We start from the raw sequence: 15,687 nt of genomic DNA on the forward strand, positions 1-15,687 counted from the left end.
CAAGAGGAAAAATTCCATTAGCATTGAGCACGCTCAAACTATTCAAGACTTTATACACCTCTATCAGATCACCTCGTTGGTGCCAAGTCTCCAGACACTGTAATTTGCAAAACGTAAGCCTTTCTTCGTAAGAGCACCCCTTTGTTCCATTCACTAATCTTGTTGCCCTTCTCTGTACTCGTTCCAACAGCTCTACATCTTTCTTAAATTGAGGCCTCCACACCTGTATACAGTACTCAAGGTGTGGCCTGACCATTGCCTTATACAAGGGGATAATCACCTCCTTATCCCTGTTTGATGAGAGGATTCAGAAAGAATCCTGAAATGCCACCTGCTAACAATTGAGTGTAGATATTATGTTTGTATTTGATATAAGTATCAATAAAAATCTGTTTTGTTTTCCTTTTCCATTGTAGTAAAACATTCTTCATTTATATATATATAATGTATATAGTCAGTGTCATAGCTAGAAAAAGTGAGCCCTAATGCAAAGCTTTTCAGGGAGACCCACACTAATATCCCCTGAAAATATTTGTTTTGGTAAAAATAAAAAAATCCTTAAAAACAAATCTTTAAAAATTGCTCTGGAAGCAGCAGCTATGAAAAAAAATTATTGTTCATAGACATAGTAAATTTTATCATAAACAGAACTAATAAACTTACATTTTTACTCAATTAAATTTTGGGCAGGAGGGAAGTCGGCCCCCTTTTGGTTGTGGGCCCCATTGCACTGCATTGGCATAGTTATGCTACTGTATATAGTTCATCATTGTAACAGTATCATTCATGAGTTGGATGCAGGAATTAACTTTTACTCATGTATTGTCTGGACTGTAGTGAAGCAGCTGACTCAGTCTTACATGAGACATTGATAAACTGGAACATACTGGGATCAAAGATTAGATACTTAAATTCATTAAAGGTTGGCTACATGTCAAGAGACAAAGTTATAATTAATCTTCAGTATATGGTAGGATTTCCCAGAGATCATTAATGGGATGACTGCTCCTGTTTCTAATATCCTTAAATGGCATTAGTGTAGGGATACAGTGCATGACACAAAAATATATATATGTGATGATCAGGAGTGTGGGTGTTCACGGTGCCAAGCAGTGGTTCTATAGGACAACTGGAATGGGCTTCACGGATGGTCACATAAGTGGCATCTATGTTTTTATGTTGAAAAATACGTTTTACATTTGGGAAATAATTGCATAAAAATTTGTACACTTGGAGGAATTGAATTAAAAATAGTAGAGGAAGAAAAGGATTTGGGGGTTATGAGTGAAGCATACATGCAGTGTAGTGCAGCCAGCAAGGAGGACCCATGACATCATCTCAGTGATTTATCAAAACTATATTTATCTAGGTACGGAGGCTATACTTAAAAAAAAAAAAAAAAGACATTCAGCTTGCCCTCAGTAATAGTATAGTGGTTTTACCACTTTTCATGCATTTGGAGAGGTCTGGGTTTGAATCTCATTGGAGAAAGAAGTTATTGTTAAAGACCTCTTGAACTGTGGCTGTATTTAGCTAGTCTCAGGTAGATGGGAGTAGTTTTTCAGCCCTCACAGCCCATGTGAGCTCTGTTGTGTAGTCTATAGACTACTCTACAGATGTAGTATTGGAGTTTTTGGGCACAAGGGTACAGATGTAGTACAATAGAGCTATTGTACTTTTTCTGTGTAGTGACTGTTGTGCTATTTTATAGACAGTACAGTGGCATAATGGAGCCTAAAGATGGTGATGTGCTACAAAACCAAAACAACAGCAATAAGGTCATCAGGTTTCTTCAGAGGGTCCAAAAAATGTTAGATTGGCAAATAGAGAGAGAGGAAACACCTATGTAGTGGTTTTTTTGGTATACAAAAAAAAAAGCATATTCTTTTTGCATCATCTGGTTAATACTAATTACATCTGCAGTGAAAACTTTTTTATTGGTATTCAGAAATTTGCACCCTGAGATGGTTACACATGGTCAGAGGAATTTATAAGATAGAGACAAGAATATTGCCATATTTTTTGGATATGAATATGTAGTGTATATAACTCTGTACTTGCATTATAACCACTTGGCCAATGGCCCATCAGTTGTTTTTAATCATAAAAATCATTATTTTACATTAGTTTTTTGCTAGTTAGAAGTACAAATAAATTTCCATCAATCTGTTTACAGATTTTTTTTTTTTATTTTTCAGGTGAGGGGAGTCTTTTAGTTGTGGTAGTAGACACCAATCCATCTGTGCAATTAATGAAAAAGGGTGAGGTAGGTAACTCTTCTTGAAATGAAAACTTGTAATTTTATTACATATGTAGTTATGTGAACAGAACTTAACAAATCTTGAATAACTGAATACTTGCAATCAAACTTAGTTATAATGAGCATGGAAATGACGAGATTACAGCTGTAATGAGCAAAAAGCCATAATGATTTTAATTTATGCATATTCCCATACAATTGCTCACTGTTATAACGAGCATACTACACAGATATACCGAACAAATTTTAGTAACTATACAAACATTCTTAATTGCTCGGGTAGTCGGAAAAACCCAATTCTTGGAATAGACGAAAATGAAAAGGGTGACTTAGCTTTATGACCACCTCCATCGGATGTGGCCAGTTTATGACTTTGTCCTCCAGGGACGGGGGCTATACAATAGTGCATTGGCTTTGCGCTTGTCGCATTACCCTATTTACAGATTGTCTTGTATTCACTGAACCATAAATTTATTTTGGGACATCTAAGAATTTTGGAAATGGGACTTCTAGGAACGTTATATGCATTTCAAGACTTCTAGGGACGTATGCATTTCGGGATTCTAAGAACTTTGTATGCAGATCACTTTTTATTGTTTGACACCTGACAATACATTTAAATTCAAAGGGGAAAAATGTGTTGGTGGAAAAAATCAAAGGCTCGCTTGACGGTCGTATGCACAAATATGACAAGAACTGATAAAAGAAAACTGTTTGTTATCAGAAAATTGTTAAAACCTCGGTGTTTAAAAAACGGAAGGAAACTTCCTGTGGATTACACTGCAAACAAGAAAGCTTGGATGACTTTGGATATTTTTTGGCAATATGTAAATGATTGGAATAAGGAGCTATTCAAAAAGAAGAAAAATATTTTATTGTTAGTTGATAACTGTCCTGTATGCCCCCAGATTCAAAATTTGTCCAACATTAAGTTAGTGTTTCTGCCTCCCAGTGTGACATCAATTTTACAACCAGTGGACATAGGTGTAATCAAGAGTTTGAAAGGATTTGGTAAAAGACATCTGATCAGTCAAAAAGAACGGAAACTTACTGAGTCTATATCGATATTGGATGCTATAAATTTATTGAATGATGTGTGGAACAGTGTTACTTTGACAACCATGTCGAATTGCTTCAAGAAATCGAAATTAAATTCAAATGAAATTTCACTTGTAGATGAAGAAGGTGGAAACGAAGAAAACAACTTGCCATTATCCGAATGGTTTGCTAAGATAACATCGATGAATTTGTACGAGTCGATGACAACTTATTAACTAGTGGTCTTCCTACAGAGGGTGACATTATAGATGCTGTGCTCAACAAAGATGATGATAAAGACGATTGTGATGATGATATGTTGACAATTGAAAGTGAATCAAAATGAGTGCCGACAATTTTACAAGCTAAAGGTACATTGGCACGTTAGTCAATTTTTTTGAAGGAACTGAGGCAAGTAATGAGACTTTTAATGCGTTGACTGTTTTAAGGGGAAACTTAAGAAATATCAAAGTGAAATATTTAAAACAAACATCAATTTTAAGATTCATAAATAAAGACTAATTGAAATCATGTTTATTATTAAATAGTATTGTTTTTAATTACAGAGAAATAAATTGTGTTCAGTATTAAGTGTATGGTTTTAAAATTACAAACAAATAAATTGTGTTTAATATTAAGTGTATTGTAGTTTATACAAGCATATTTTTACAAATAATATGTAAAAAATATACTTATATTATTTTTTTCTCTCTAATATTTCTTTTGTTTTTTGAATCTATCTTTTTATCAAGTTATTGAGAATTTAAAAAAAATAGGAGGTAGATTTAACTCATCACTGATATAGTGTTCATTGTTCCCATCTGTGCTATCACTGATAAAGCGAGTAACAGTTATAACGAGGAAATTTTGTCGGTCCCTTGATGCTCGTTATTAGCATTAGTAGAGAGGCATATGATGCAAGAAAGCAAGCTTATGCAGCATCAGCCAAAAAAAAAAAAAAAAAAAACCCCTTCCACTTCACCCCTCCGTTCGTTCGAAATACCTGTCCAGCTGAGCCTTAAATTTATTTAGGCTACAACACAGGATGGAAGTCTGTTCCACCATCCAACTACCCGCTGGCTAAAGGCAAATTTCCGCACATCTATCCTACATCTGTCTTTCCTCAATTTGAATTTATACCCTCTCAGGTAATTATTCTGAGCAAGAGGCATTATATCATCAGCATTGAGCATGCCCAACCCATTCAAGGCTTTGTACACCTCTATCAGATCACCTCGCCGGTGCCTAGTCTCCAGACACTGTAATTTGCAAAACTTAAGCTTTTCTTCATAAGAGCAACCCCTCGTTCCGTTCACTAACCTTGTTGCCCTTCTCTGTACTCGTTCCAGCAGCTCTACATCCTTCTTGAAATGAGGCCTCCAGACCTGTATACAGTACTCAAGGTGGGGCCTGACCATTGCCTTATACAAGGGAATAATCACCTCCCTATCCCTGCTAGAAAAATTCCTGTATATCATTGATAAGACACCATGAGCTACTCTTGCAGCCTGTCTGCACTGTCAGAGAACTTCATATCTGCCTGCACAATTACCCCCAGGTCCTTTTCATTCTCTACCACTGTCAGTGTAGTACCACACAGTTGATACGTTGCTCTGGGGTTGCTGTTTCCCATGTGTAGTACTTTACATTTGTCAATGTTAAACTTCATTTGCCAAATCTTAGCCCATCTGCTCAACCTTTCCAGATCCGGTTGCAGCAGCATAGCGTCAGTAGCGTCCTTAACAACCCTGCCAACCTTTGTCTCGTCTGCAAACTTGGACATTAAGCTTGATATACCATCATCAATATCATTTATAAATACAGAAAACAATAATGGACCCAATACTGATCCCTGAGGGACTCCACTAATAACATTAGTCCACGATGAGCAGTGTCCATTAATTACCACTCTCTGTCTTCTGCCACCCAACCATCCCTTTATCCATAGCAACAATTTGCCACCAATGCCACACTGCTCCAATTTGTGCAGCAGTCTTCCGTGTGCAACAGTATCAAAAGCCTTTCTAAGATCCAAATATATAATATCAAAGTTATTCCCTGCATCCAGTTCTTTTGTGATTACATCATAGTATCCAATCAAATTGGTTAGGCAAGACCTTCCCTTAACAAAACCATGCTGTGTCTGAGCTATAACTGAATTCTTGTCAAGATGATCCTGCAGTGCTTCTTTAACCAGTGCTTCCATTAATTTTCCTGGAACAGAAGTTAAACTCACAGCCAAAATAATTACTTGTGTCAGCCTTTGATCCTCCTTTGTGAATTGGGGTTACATTTGCACATCTCCAGTCTGTGGGTCCCTCCCCTGAGTCCAAGGAAGCTCTCATAATTATGGCTAATGGATTGCTTACTTCCTTTGCTGCCTCCATTAATATAACTGGATAGATCCCATCCACCCCAGGTGCCTTTCTTGTATTTATCTTCAACAATTTCTTCTCCACTTTACTCTCAATTATTACAAGATCATCTAGCTCACTGCCAGTGTTTACTTCATCTGTGGCATTCCCCTCGCTGAATAACTCCTCATGTGTGAATGTCGATGCAAAATATTCATTTAGTTTGTTAGCTACCTGAGCAGGATCATCAACAGTTGAACCATCGATATCAAGTGGACCAATCTGATTCATCCCCTTCCTTCTAGAGTTTACATAAGTAAAGAACTCCTTGCTGTTTTTCTTTGCATCCCTTGCGAAAGATTTCTCTTAACCTGCCTTCGCCTACCTAACCTCCTTTGTAACTTGGTTACAGATCAACTTATATCTATCATAGGCTTCTGTGTCACATGTTAATTTATATGTATCCCATGCATTTTTTTTCTCTGCCATATGTTTCATTAGTTCATCTGACATCCATTTAGGCCTGAACCTTGAACAATATTTCTTAGTTGGTATGTAAAGCCTAGTAGCTTCCAAGATAAGTTCTTTAAATGCTTCCCATTTTGAGTTTGCTGTTGGTAACATCATCAGTTGGTCCCACTGTATAGAATTTAAATACTGTCTCAGACCATCGTAGTCGCCTTTACGAAAGCAATAACCCTTCCCTTTACCCCTGATGGTAGTTACCTCCTTGAGTAAATCCCACTTCAGTACACTGTGATCACTGCCACCTAGTGGTTCCTGTATCTGCAGATTCTTAAAGTATGAAGAATCACTACTGATAATCAAATCAAGAGTATTGCTCCCTCTAGTTGCCTCCCGAACATGCTGATTTAGAAAACAATCATCCAATAAATCCATAAAAGCCTTGCTAGTGTGTGAGTGACCAACCCACAAATTCCAGTCAATATCTGGGAAATTAAAATCCCCCATTATAAGACTCTCTGATTTACTGGCCCACTCTGTTTCCCTGTACAGTTTCTTATTATACTCATCAGAGTCATTAGGCCTATAGCACACTCCTACTCTCAATTTTGATCTCCCAATGCTTATGTCACACCAAACTGACTCAACACTGCACTGTCCAGCGATGTTGACTGGCTTCACTTCGTTGGATTTTGTGTTTCTTAACTAATAGCATAACCCCTCCTCCCTTCCTATCCTGTCTATCCTTTCTGTAGACGTTGTACTCCCCAAATTCCAGCTCTGCATTACTTATATCTGTGTGACACCACCTCTCTGATATCCCAACAATATCTGCCTTTGATGCTTTGAGCAATACCTCAAATTCATCAAATTTATTTACCAAACTCCTAGCATTGGTGTACATTCAAGTATACATGCACCTGTTCTTTTTCTTAGCTATCCTAACACAACCCATGTGTTTACTTGTACCCCAATGACTCCCAGCAGACTCTGAAATATCCTGCATCATATTTTCCAAGCTGCTGCTCATTCCAATAGAATCAGTGCAAGAATCACTTTCACCTCTGCCAGTGGCTACTTTTAATCTATTAGTCCTTGTATCCTCCCAATCTAGCAGTTTTCCGACCCACCTAACACTGCCTCGATAGCATCAGCAAACATTCTTGCACCCTTTCTATTTAAGTATATCCCATCCCTGTAGAAGCAGTCTCTCCTGTTAACAAGTACAGACCAGGCTGAAAAAAATTCTACCCCTTGAGCCTTGCACAATCTTTCCATGGCCGAATTGATTGACAGGGCTCTCATCATATACTCCCTCCTATCGTGTCTGGGCAGAATTGCAGACACTTTCAAATTCAACCCTAATTCATGGCTATTTTTTCAACAGTGACCTGTACTTGTTAAGTAATTCCGCCGGTCTCCTACTCTTAATATCATTAGTGCCAACGTGTACAGCTATATCATCTTTTGTGCCCTTAACTTTGTGCCCTGTCATTATAACCAAGTTTGACTGAATTTAATGTGGAATTCTATAAATTTTGTAATTTTTTTACACTCAAATGTTTAAATTTGCGAAAAGCTGAAAATAGTAAATATTAGTAGTGGTAAATGCAAGAAAGCAAGCTTACGCAGCATCAACCAAAAAAAAATCCCATTTCACCTATCCATTCGCTCTAATAGTTTGTCTAGTTCTTCTTTGAATTTATTCAAACTATCCATTTCCATGATGGTCCTGGAGCTCCAGCCATTATTGTCACCTCAGAAATCATAAACACTGATTCTGTAATTGTGAGAAAAGATCATTGTATTAGAGTAAGGTAACTGGCAGAGATGTTCAGGATATCAGTAGGAAGCAGGCACGGTATTCTCCATGACGATTTGCATATGACACATGTTTGTGCATCATGGGTTCTAAGACTACTTGCAACTGAGGAACAGCAAGTTCACATGGAGGTTTGTCAGGAGCTGAGCTGCAATGGATGGTTACTGAAGGTGGTGAGGTTCTGCATATGGTGTTATCGCCGGATGAGACATAGCTTCATCATTTTGACCCAGACAGTAAGCAATAAAGCTCTATTTGGAAGTCTATGTCATTGCCAATACTGAAAAAAGCAAAAGTTGTAGCTTCTGTAGGAAAGGTTATGGTGATCTCTTTTTTGACATTCAAGGAATGGTTGACCAGCATCTTGTGCCATGTCATATGACTGTTGCAGGACCTTACTGCAGAACTGTATTGCACATTTTGTGGGATTACATATATCGCAAACAATCATAACTGTATGCAGGTGGGTGGATGCTGCCTCATGACAATGCGAGACCTCACATTGCTTATACTGTCATTCAGTACTTAGTCAACATTAGTGTCAAATGTGTTCCTCAACCACCTTACAGCCCTGAACTACTTGCATCCTGTGACTTTTTTAATTTCCATTTAAAAAGGAGATGTGAGGGAAATGTTTCCAGTCATCAGAAGTTGTAAAGACGTTAGCATTAGTAGAGGCATATGGTGCAAGAAAGCAAGCTTATACAGCATCAGCCAAAAAAAAATACCATTTCATACTTCCATTTGCTCGAAAAGTTTGTCTTAGTTCTTCCTTAAATTTATTTAAGCTATCAACTTCCACAAAAAAAGATGGAAGTCTGTTCCACCAATCAACTACCCGCTGGCTAAAGGCAAATTTCCACACATCTATCCTACAACTGTCTTCGGTCTACAACTATTCTACGTTTGTTCTTCAATTTGAATTTATGCTCCCTCAGGTTCGTAATCTGAGCAAGAGGAAGAATCTCATCAGCATTGAGTCTGCTCAACCCATTCAAGGCCTTATACACTGTACTACTGTACTGGAAGACTACTGTACAAATTGGAGCAGTATGTCATTAAGGGCAAGTTGCTGTAATGGATAAAAGGATGATTGAATGGGAGAAGACAGAGTGGTAATCAGTGGACACTGCTCTTCATGGACTAATGTTATTAGTGTTGTACCCCAGGGTTGGTGTTGGACCCATTGTTGTTTTGTATATTTATCAATGATATTGATGGAGGTATATCAAGCTTGATTTCAAAGTATGCAGATGATATAAAGGTTGGCAGGGTTGTAAATAACAGTAATGACAGTATGCTACTACAAATGGATCTGGAGAAGTTGGGGTGGATGGATTGAGAAGTGCAACTGACATTTAACATTCACAAATGCAAAGTACTGCATATGAGTAACAGTAACCCCAGAGAAATGTACTATCCTGGGTGGTGTTACACTGAGGATAGTGGAGAATGAAAAAGACCTGGAGGTAATTACGTAGTCAGATATGAAGTTTTCCAAGCAGTGCAGACAGGCTGCCAGAGTAATCATAATAATGGTCGGACCTTTATTGTACATAATGTGGGACCATGTTTCTCTCTCTTCATGTGTGCAGAGGGGATCTTCTGTTATTCGAAAATAAGTTAACTTTGTGTTGTAGGCACCATAGCCCATCAGGAGAAACGTAAATAGACCTGAATGGAACCAAGAGGGGGGCTCTAGGATACACACATATGATGGACATAGTGTGAACATTTAACTTTCTCAAACTACAGTGATGACAATTTATGCACATTCTAACAAAATTAAGGAATGTACCCATGGTGTGCCACCATCAAATGGTGTCAGGATTATAAAAGCAAAAGATAAGATGATGGAGAATATGGAGAGATTCTTTAGCATGTGGTTTGCAAATAAAATCTTAATGTCAATGACTTTGTTTCAGGATTAGATAACTTCACATTTCTCCACCTTCATTGATAGTTACTGTGCAAATAAAAACCAGGACAACAAAACCTTTCTCATGCTAGATAATGAGTTGGACATCTGGATAACTTGGAGGATCTGGTCAATAGTTCTCATGTTCAAGGCTTGATATTGCCACTACACCATTAGCTAGTTGAACAATGGCAAATAGTCCTGCAGTGCACAAATTATGGACAGAATGATATCTCACAAAGTGAACCAACTTTTTATACCAATTATTTCAGTGAAAATTTTATTCTTTTGTTTAAGTTTACATTATTCTTTCTAAGAATAGGAGTTTCCAGGAGAAAGGTAGCCTTGTGCAGGCGAAGTTTTCACAGCTCTGGCAAATAGAGAAGTTTTTTTAAGATTTCTTCTGTTTTATTAACTTAAATTGGCATATTAACTCATTTTCTAGAGTAGCTTTATGTTCTTAGTTACAATACTCAGTTTAATTTTTAACTTCGATAGAGATTTTGTAGGTTATTACTTAGTATCGATAAGGATATTCAATCCACTTGTTTTACAAGTTTTGCAGCTCTGGTGAACGCAAAGTTTTAGCTATATTTAGCTGCTTTATTGACTTAATTGTTATATTAAATTATTTTCTATAAGTAACTTATAGACCTAGTCAAGATCTTTGGTTTATTCTGAATTTAGATAGTGAGATTTTGAAGTTAATTAATACTTAGTGGCCGTAGATTTACTGTTTGTAACTTTCCACCATTGTTATACGATACATTATATCCTGTACTAGGTAGCATTAGCTTAGTATAGTATATAATATTATCAATTAGTCAGTAAAATTTATTAATCTTGTCAAACTTAATTGTCAATTAAATTGTACTTTTTCAACTAAATACATACAACGACGTAGATTTTACAAACGTAACATTATTAATTAATACATAACTTGATACGGCAGTTCTATAACGAAACTCGGAGATAATACTCGATACTGTTGTTGTTATTTGGTTTTTAGGAGCATTAGCAACTAAGGCCATATTGCTCCGAGGATATGCGGTGGTCATTTCCTGACCTTTCTGCATCCTCTGTATTTGGTGGTCACGGGCTTGAACCCCGGTCTGATCAAGAAGCGTGTGCTATGCACTGCTGCTCCTGCCCACCTGTCTATGGAGGCGCTCTCGATACTGAAAAATATAGATACGTAGTGTTATAACTGCATTGGAAAATAAGTTTAGGGTTATAATTTTGTACTGAAATTGAATTGAAATCATGACTCAGACCAGAGCAGCAAAGCAAAAGGCTCAAGCTAATGGGAGTGCTGTGGCTCAGGAGAGAACTGAGGGGGGTCAGTTGCCCTCTGAATCACAGCCTTTTAAAATGCACTGCTTGTTTGATGTTTGTGGAGCAATCAGGTACAGGACATGATATTGCCAAGGGGAATGTCTTTGTGTGTGTGTGTGTGCGCGCAATGTAAGGAGTTTGAGGAAATCAAGCGACAACTCAGCATAGTTATGGGCATATATGAGAGCTTGAAGGACAGGGTGGATGCCCTCGAAGGATCTAAATTGAGGGGGCCCATCAAGCTCTCAGCTGTCCACATCAACGCCAGAGCTTGCACTTGATCATCATGCAACACAGCGGCAGCCCACGAGGCAGAATGCGCTGGTCCCACAGGAACTAGTAGTTGTCGGTGACTGTATTGTCAGGGAAATGGGGAACATGGTGTGTAAAAAGGATAGGTGGAACAGGACGAGAGTATGTCTGCCAGGGACAAAGGTTGATGACATTGTAGAGCAGATATCTTTTAAGGGCACAAAAGGTGATATTGTTGTACACGTTGGCACTAATGATATTAAGAGTAGGAGACCAGCAGAATTACTTAACAAGTACAGGTCACTGTTGAAAAAAAGCCACGAATTAGGGTTGAATTTGAAAGTGTCTGCATTTCTGCCCAGACAAGATAGGAGCGAGTATATGATGAGAGCCTTGTCGATCAATTCGGCCGTGAAAGTTTGTGAAGGCTCAAGGGGAAAAATTTTTTTCAGCCTGGTCTGTACTTGTTAACAGGAGAGACTGCTTCTACAGGGATGGGATACACTTAAATAGAAAGGGTGCAAGAATATTTGTTGATGCTATCGAGGCAGTGTTAGGTGGGTCGGAAAACTGCTAGCTTGGGGGGATACAAGGACTAATAGATTAACAGTAGCCACTAGCAGAGGTGAAAGTGATTCTTGCACTGCTTCTATTGGAATGAGCACCAGCCTGGAAAACAAGATAAGGGTATTTCAGAGACTGCTGGGAGTCATTGTGGCACTAATAAACACATAGGTTGTGTTAGGGTAGCTAAGAATAGGAACAGGTGCATGTTTAATTGCATATACAATAAACCCCCGCTATTCGTGGTATCTGTATTCGGGGTTTCGCGTATTTGTGATCGCTGATTTAATATAAAATGAAACCTAAAAAAATGTGAATTTTAAAGCGCCGTGAATATTTTCCACCATAAAAAAACATGGGCGTGGCTAAAATTATCTTTCCCAGTCAAAACAGCATTTAGTGGGTGGGGGGGAGAGGGGTGACAAAATCGCGAGCGTAGATGTTTCTTGCTAATCCTTGTTCAGTATGTGTTATGCGCTTGTCATGAAAGGTTTGGTCATTTTCTTTTAATTTATATGCTTATAAATTGAATAAATTTATCAAATTATAAATTGATATGCTTACAAAAGTGATAAATCTACCATTTTGCAGTGTAAAACAGACTTTTTCGAGTGTGTTAACGAAAGAAGTGCCTTTATTGTGGACAAGTTCTTTTTTACCCGTACAAAAATATGGCTACGAATAACAAGAGAAATGTGAAAATATGAAAGGTGATGACATTAGCGAATAAAATTAAGTTATTAGACAAAATTTCTAATGGTGAAAGTGTCTCTTCATTGACAAAACATTATAAAATCAATGAGTCAACGGTACGATCAATCAAAAAATCGGAAGAAAAAATCCGCCGCAGTGTCCGTGAAAACGCGCTAATTGCTTCAAAAATTTGCTCTGTAACTCGTGATGTTAAATTAGAAAAAAATGGAAAAGGCTTTAAATCTTTGGATAGAAGACCGAACTCGAAATAAACTTCCGTTAAGTTCACTCATCATTCGTGAAAAGGCAAAACTCCTTTATCAACACTTTAGCGAAACTGGTGACAGCACTGGCGGGATAAGTTTTTTTGCTAGCAAAGGCGCTGGATTGAAAGATTTGTTTGAAATTTCTGATAAATATTACATTTAATATTAAATTGTTTCTTATTTTCATTTCGATGCCATATGCTTGCATTTCACTATGTACTGTCTATGTACAGTCATATTATGAAGTGCATATAATACATACATAGACAAAATTTTAGACTAGTTTTTTTTATATATTTCATACTTTGGAACGGAACCCCTTTATTACTGTGGAAGCAATAACTCAGTATTCGCGTTTTCGGTATTCGCGATATTTCTCAGGAACGTAACCCCCGCGAATAGCGGGGGTTTACTGTACATTTATACCAATGCTAGGAGTTTGGTAAATAAATTTGATGAATTTCAGGTGTTGCTCAAAACATCAAAGGCAGATATTGTTGGGATATCAGAGACGTGGTGTCACACAGATATAAGGAATGCAGAACTGGAATTTGGGGAGTACAATGTGTACAGAAATATAGACAGGATAGGAAGGAAGGAGGAATTATGCTATTAGTTAAGAAACACATAAAATCTAAGGAAGTACTACCAGTCAACATCACTGGACAGTGCAGTGTCGAGTCAGTTTGGTGTGACATAAGCACTGGGAAATCAAAATTGAGAGTAGGTGTGTGTGTTATATGCCTAATGACTCTAATGTGTATAATAAAAAACTGTACAGAGAAATAGTGGGCCAGTAAATCAGAGAGTCTTACAATGGAGGATTTTAATTTTCCAGATATTGACCAGAATTTGTGGGTTGGTCACTCACACACTAGCAAGGCTTTTGTGGATTTATTGGATGATTGTTTTCTACATCAGCATGTTTGGGAGGTAACTAGAGTGAGTAATACTCTTGATCTGATTATCAGTAGTGATTCTTCATGCATTAAGAATCTGCAGATAAAGAATCCACTAGGTGGCAGTGATCGCAATGTGCTGAAGTGGAATTTACTCAAAGAGGTAACTACCATCAGGAGTAAAGGGAAGCATTTTTGCTTTCGCAAAGGCGACTACGATGGTCTGAGAGAGTATTTAAATTCTATACAGTGGGATCAACTGATGACGTTACCAGCAGCAAATTCAAAATGGGAAGCAGTCAAAGAACTTACCTTGGAAGGTACTAGGCTTTACATACCAACTGTTTGTTTGTTATTTGTTTTTTTTTAGGAGCATTAGCAACTAAGGCCATATTGCTCTGGGATATGCGGTGGTCATTCCCTGACCTTTCCATATCCTCCGTATTTGGTGGTGACGGGCTTGAACACCGGTCTAATCAAGAAGCGTGTGCTACGCACTGCTGCTCCTTCCCACCTGGCTACGGAGGTGCCTACATACCAACTAAGAAATATTGTTCAAGGTTTAGGCCTAAATGGATGTCAGATGAACTAATGAGACATGTGGCAGAAAAGAAAAATGCATGGGATTCATATAAATTAATCGGGGACATGGAAGCCTATGATAGATATATGCTGGTCTGTAACCAAGTCATAAAGTGGGTTATGCAGGCAAAGGAGATTATGAGAAATCTTTGGCAAAGGATGCAAAGAAAAACAGCAAAGAGTTCTTTACTTATAATAAACTCTAGAAGGAAAGGGATGAATCAGATTGCCCACTGGATATCAATGGGTAAACTGTTGATGATCCTGCTCAGGTGGCCAACAAACTAAATGAGTGTTTTGCATCTACATTCACACATGAGGTGTTATTCAGGGATGGGAATGCCAGATGTATATTAAACTCTGGCAGTAAGCTAGGTAATCTTGTAATAACTGAGAGTAAAGTAAAGGAGAAATTGTTGAAGATAAACATAAGAAAGGCACCTGGGGTGGATGGAATCTATCCAGTTATATTAAAGAAGGCAGCAAAGGAAGTAAGCAAACCCTTAGTCATAATTAAGGAAGGATTCAGGGGAGGTACCCATGGACTGGAGATGTGCAAATGTGATCCCAATTGACAAAGGAGGATCAAAGGGCGACACAAGTAATTATAGTCCTTTTAGTTTGATTTCTGTTCCAGGGAAAATAATGGAGTGACTGATTAAAGAAGCATTGCAGGATCATCTAAGCAAGACTTCAGTTATAGCTTGGAGAGAGCATGGTTTTGTAAAGGGAAAGTCTTGTCTGACCAGTTTGATTGGATACTATGATGTGGTCACAAAGGAATGGATGCAGGGAATAACTTTGTTATCATATATTTGGATATTAGAAAATCTTTTGATACTGTTGCACATGGAAGACTGCTGCACAAATTGGAGCAGTGTGGAATTGGAGGCAAATTGCTGCTATGGATAAAGGGATGGTTGAGTGGGAGAAGACAGAGAGTGGTAATTAATGGACACTGCTCTTCGTGGACTAATGTTATTAGTGGAGTCCCTTATGGTTCAGTGTTGGGTCCATTTTTGTTTTCTGTATTTATAAATGATATTGATGATGGTATATCAGGCTTAATGTCCAAGTTTGCAGATGATACGAAGGTTGGCAGGGTTGTTAATGACACTAAAGACAGTACGCTGCTGCAACAGCATCTAGAAAAGTTTTACAGATGGGCTGAGAGGTGGAAAATGAAGTTTAACATTGGCAAATGTAAAGTACTACATATGGGAAGCAGTAACCCCCAAG

General features: G+C 37.9%; 1 protein-coding gene across 1 annotated transcript in view; it reads left to right on the forward strand.

Moving 5' to 3' along the window:
* Tfb4 (transcription factor B4) overlaps positions 1–15,687 on the forward strand; it is a 108,728-nt gene that overhangs the window by 2,118 nt on the left and 90,923 nt on the right. The window contains exon 2 of the mRNA XM_090384226.1: positions 2,199–2,266. Within this exon, the coding sequence (XP_090240352.1) occupies positions 2,199–2,266 (68 nt within the window). The remainder of the gene's footprint in view (positions 1–2,198; positions 2,267–15,687) is intronic.

This window comes from Mastigoproctus giganteus, chromosome 1 (assembly GCF_048544385.1).
Source record: "Mastigoproctus giganteus isolate SK-2022 chromosome 1, ASM4854438v1, whole genome shotgun sequence".
Lineage (NCBI taxonomy): Eukaryota > Metazoa > Arthropoda > Arachnida > Uropygi > Thelyphonidae > Mastigoproctus > Mastigoproctus giganteus.